Source organism: Leucoraja erinacea, unplaced genomic scaffold (assembly GCF_028641065.1).
Source record: "Leucoraja erinacea ecotype New England unplaced genomic scaffold, Leri_hhj_1 Leri_503S, whole genome shotgun sequence".
Taxonomy (NCBI): Eukaryota; Metazoa; Chordata; class Chondrichthyes; order Rajiformes; family Rajidae; genus Leucoraja; species Leucoraja erinaceus.
In genome coordinates, this window is record NW_026576404.1 from 15631 (window position 1) to 20000 (window position 4370).

Here is a 4370-nt window from a genome sequence, read left to right on the forward strand (position 1 = left end):
CTTGCGGCCTCGCCCGCCCGCCAGGCCCTTAATGTGCCAGACGGCGGCCCCCCTAAGATGTGTCGCCCACTGCGCGGCTGGCGAGTGATCGGGTGTCGCGTGGGGTTAGGGTTGGGCCCCTATGGGACTGAAACCGATCGGAGGGGGGCATATGCCCACGTCTGACAGAGTCCCGCGTGCAGTGTGTGTGCCTGCTGGGAGTTTCCCCTCGCGACTGTCTATCAGGGCACGGACGTCTGACGAGTTGAAGGCGGTTTTGGCACACAGGAAGTAGGTGGTGTAGATGGTGGAAGTAAGAGCTGCCGTGGAAGTGTGCCTGGTGTCTGAGAAGCATATTGTGCTTCGGTGTGTGGTGGGGACATCATTGTAAAAGCGTCAGATGGATAGGGCATTGCGGAGGTGGAGGACTGACTGAATCAAAGGTGGGGACTATGGAAAAGGGTTGGTGTGGCACGGACTTCGGTCGTGGGTGGGGTCACCATGGCCGGTTCCCCGGGGGGGGGTGCTGCGGAATTGTTTATACTTTATCTGCTAGTGGCGATGGGGTCTCGATGCTGGCACTCGGGGGCGGTCGCGTCGAGACTGATGTTAATTGTTCTAAAATTTTTGTCTTTTTTGTGTCCGGATGTTTCTATCCCCAGGGACGTCCCCAGCCTTTCTCTCCTCCTACATGTGTGCGGAGGTTGAGATGGACTGTGACAACCGGGCACGCTCGTCGGGCGCAGAACCTTAGCCCCTTAGCTAACTGGTTGCCAAGAAGGCCGTGTGCTTCAGGCGAGCAGCGGCGGGGACGGTGCAGCCGCCCCTCAGTTCGTCTGGACCTCTCTACCCGCTCGCCATGGCGGAGCCGCTGGACATACGCATTACAGCATGGTAGGTCAGCTGCCCAGGGCAACAGGGGAGGCTTCGAGATGTAACCAGGACGCGACATAAGCCCGCTTGCTTCCGGCTTATCCCCCTCCCTATGGACATCTTACAACCTCCCGCTGCCTAGCAGGGCAAAGAAATCATCAAAGACAGCTCCCATCCTGTCGGTGTTCGACCTGCTGGGCCCTCTGGAAGGCGCATTACAGGTGCATCGAAATCCATGACAAATAGACTCAGGGATAGTTTTCTTGTCCGAGAAGTTATAACTACTCTTAATTCAAATTCCACACATGCACTGACTTCCACGCCCAACACCCCGGACGTCCATCTGTATAATGTATCTTAGTGCCGCAGATTGTGCACCCTCCCCCCCCCACCCCCCCCCCCCTTATCCCTTCTTTCTGTTTGTTGTTTCTGTTTTCTATGTGCTAAATTGTATGTATGCACTGAGTACGAGCAGCTTTCAGTTTCACTGATTTCAGATTCAGATTCAGATTCAATTTAATTGTCATTGTCAGTGTACAGTACAGAGACAACGAAATGCATTTAGCATCTCCCTTGAAGAGCGACATAGCAAACGATTTGAATAAGTAATAATAAGTGTCCCGGGGGGGGGGGGGGGGGGTGGTGATTGGCAGTCACCGAGGTACGTTGTTGAGTAGAGTGACAGCCGCCGGAAAGAAGCTGTTCCTCGACTTGCTGGTTCGGCAACGGAGAGACCTGTAGCGCCTCCCGGATGGTAGGAGGGTAAACAGTCCATGGTTGGGGTGAGAGCGGTCCTTGGCAATGCTGAGCGCCCTCCGCAGACAGCGCTTGCTTTGGACAGACTCACTGTACATGTATAGTGACAATAAATGGCATATCTATATCTATATCTATATCTAACCTCGACGTTAATGATGTTGTGAGGCCCCAACGGCAGGTCTGTGGACGGCGGCACCGGGAGCCCGCGGCTCCCTGGAGGGAGACCGCTTTTCGGGGCTTCTGCAACGGCGACTTCTCCCGCCCGAGTTGCGGGGTCGAAGAGCTCCTGGAGCGGGGCCTGACACCACTGCCCCGCGCGGCTGGAATGGCCGCGGGACACTGCGAGCGCACGCCGGGGTCTCTAACACGACCTCGCACCACCCGGCGTGGCTTTAATGGCCGCGGGACAATCGCCATCGCCAGCCGGGGCTTTGACTTTGACTCTGACATCGGGGGGGGGGGGGGGAGAGTGCAGTGGAGAGATAAGTTTTTTTTGGCCTTCCATCACAGCTATGTGATGGATGTTTATGTTAAATGTAATTATGTTGTGTCTGGGGTCTATTTGTGTGTAATGTATGGCTGCAGAAACGGCATTTCGTTTGGACCTCCAGGGGGTCCAAATGACAATTAAATTGACTCTTGAATCTTGTTGTGGGTTCGAGGCCCGACTCAGGCGCCTGTGCTTCCAAACCTGGGCAGATACACCTAAGCGGTTCCCACATTAAGCAGCCAAGGCTTTTCCCCAGCCCCCTTGCACCTATGTTTCTACATCCATTGAGGTTCCCCCCTCCCAAGCCAGGCCCCCCCCACATAGAACCCCCTGAACGAAAGACGATGTGACGTCCACTGCACACTTACAGTCCACAGGTGCTGGTCCCAGCCCATGAACCAACCGGTGAAGGTCGGGGGTTCGAAGCCCTGCTTGACGATCAGTATGGGGGTCCCCGGGTCACGGTTGCTCGGGTGGGTGTTGAGATACTCCACGGCCAGGACCGCTGCTTGGGTCCGCTCGCACTCATTGGCTCCTTTGCCGATCCACAGGAAAACCTGGCCCGGAGAGAGACGAGAATGGGTGACGTCACGGCAGCAAGTAGACAGCAGACACAGGAGGAGGCCGTTCGGCCCTTCCAAGCTAAATGGCGTCAAGTTGGGGGAAAAGGGGGATCTAGGGATCCTTGTACATCAGTCTATGAAAGTAAGCATGCAGGTACACAAAAAAGCTGGAGAAACTCAGCGGGTGCAGCAGCATCTGTGGAGCGAAGGAAATAGGCAACGTTTCGGGCCGAAACCCGGAAGGGTTTTGGCCCGAAACGTTGCCTATTTCCAGAAGGTTCGGCCCGAAACGTTGCCTATTTCCAGAAGGTTGGGCCCGAAACGTTGCCTATTTCCTTAGCTCCATAGATGCTGCTGCACCAGAACTCAGCGGGTCAGGCAGCATCTGTGGAGAACATGGATAGGTGACGTTTCACAGAGTGCTGGAGTAACCAGACTGATTCCTGGGATGTCAGGACTGTCTTATGAAGAAAGACCTGGATAGACTTGGTTTATACTCTCTAGAATTTAGAAGATTGAGAGGGGATCTTATAGAAACTTACAAAATTCTTAAGGGGTTGGACAGGGGCTAGATGCAGGAAGATTGTTCCCGATGTTAGGGAAGTCCAGGACAAGGGGTCACAGCTTAAGGATAAGGGGGAAATCCTTTAAAACCGAGATGAGAAGAACTTTTTTCACACAGAGAGTGGTGAATCTCTGGAACTCTCTGCCACAGAGGGTAGTTGAGGCCAGTTCATTGGCTATATTTAAGAGGGAGTTAGATGTGGCCCTTGTGGCTAAGGGGATCAGGGGGTATGGAGAGAAGGCAGGTACGGGATACTGAGTTGGATGATCAGCCATGATCATATTGAATGGCGGTGCAGCTCGAAGGGCCGAATGGCCTCTACTCCTGCACCTAATTTCTATGTTTTCTATGTTTCTACACAAAAAGGCTGGAGGAACTCAGCGGGTGCAGCAGCATCTATGGAGTGAAGGAAATAGGCAACGTTTCGGGCCGAAACCCAGAAGGGTTTCGGCCCGAAACGTTGCCTATTTCCAGAAGGTTCGGCCCAAAACGTTGCCTATTTCCTTAGCTCAATAGATACTGCTGCACCATAACTCAGCGGGTCAGGCAGCATCTGTGGAGAACATGGATAGGTGACGTTTCCCAGAGTGCTGGAGTAACTCAGCGGGTCAGGCAGCATCTGTGGAGAACATGGATAGGTGACGTTTCACAGAGTGCTGGAGTAACTCAGCGGGTCAGGCAGTATCTGTGGAGAACATAGATAGGTGACGTTTCACAGAGTGCTGGAGTAACTCAGCGGGTCAGGCAGCATCTGTAGAGAACATGGATAGGTGACGTTTCACAGAGTGCTGGAGTAACTCAGTGGGTCAGGCAGCATCTGTGGAGAACATGGATAGGTGACGTTTCACAGAGTGCTGGAGTAACTCAGCGGGTCAGGCAGCATCTGTGGAGAACATGGATAGGTGACGTTTCACAGAGTGCTGGAGTAACTCAGCGGGTCCAGGCAGCATCTGTGGAGAACATGGATATGTGACGGTTCACAGAGTGCTGGAGTAACTCAGCGGGTGCAGCAGCATCTATGGAGCGAAGGAAATAGGCAACGTTTCGGGCCGAAACCCTTCTTCAGAAAGTCAAGTCAAGTCAAGTCAATTTGTCACATACACATACGAGATGTGCAGTGAAATGAAAGTGGCAATGCTCG

The 4370-nt window shown here is 53.8% G+C and overlaps 1 protein-coding gene across 1 annotated transcript in view; it reads right to left on the reverse strand.

Moving 5' to 3' along the window:
- Positions 1-2280: 2280 nt before the first annotated feature.
- The window catches only part of LOC129693961 (villin-1-like), a 49001-nt gene continuing 46911 nt past the window's right edge, over positions 2281-4370 (reverse strand). Inside the window, exons 14-15 of the mRNA XM_055630683.1 lie at positions 2470-2658; positions 2281-2316 (exon numbers count right to left, since the gene is read on the reverse strand). Coding sequence (XP_055486658.1) covers positions 2281-2316; positions 2470-2658 — 225 coding nt within the window. The remainder of the gene's footprint in view (positions 2317-2469; positions 2659-4370) is intronic.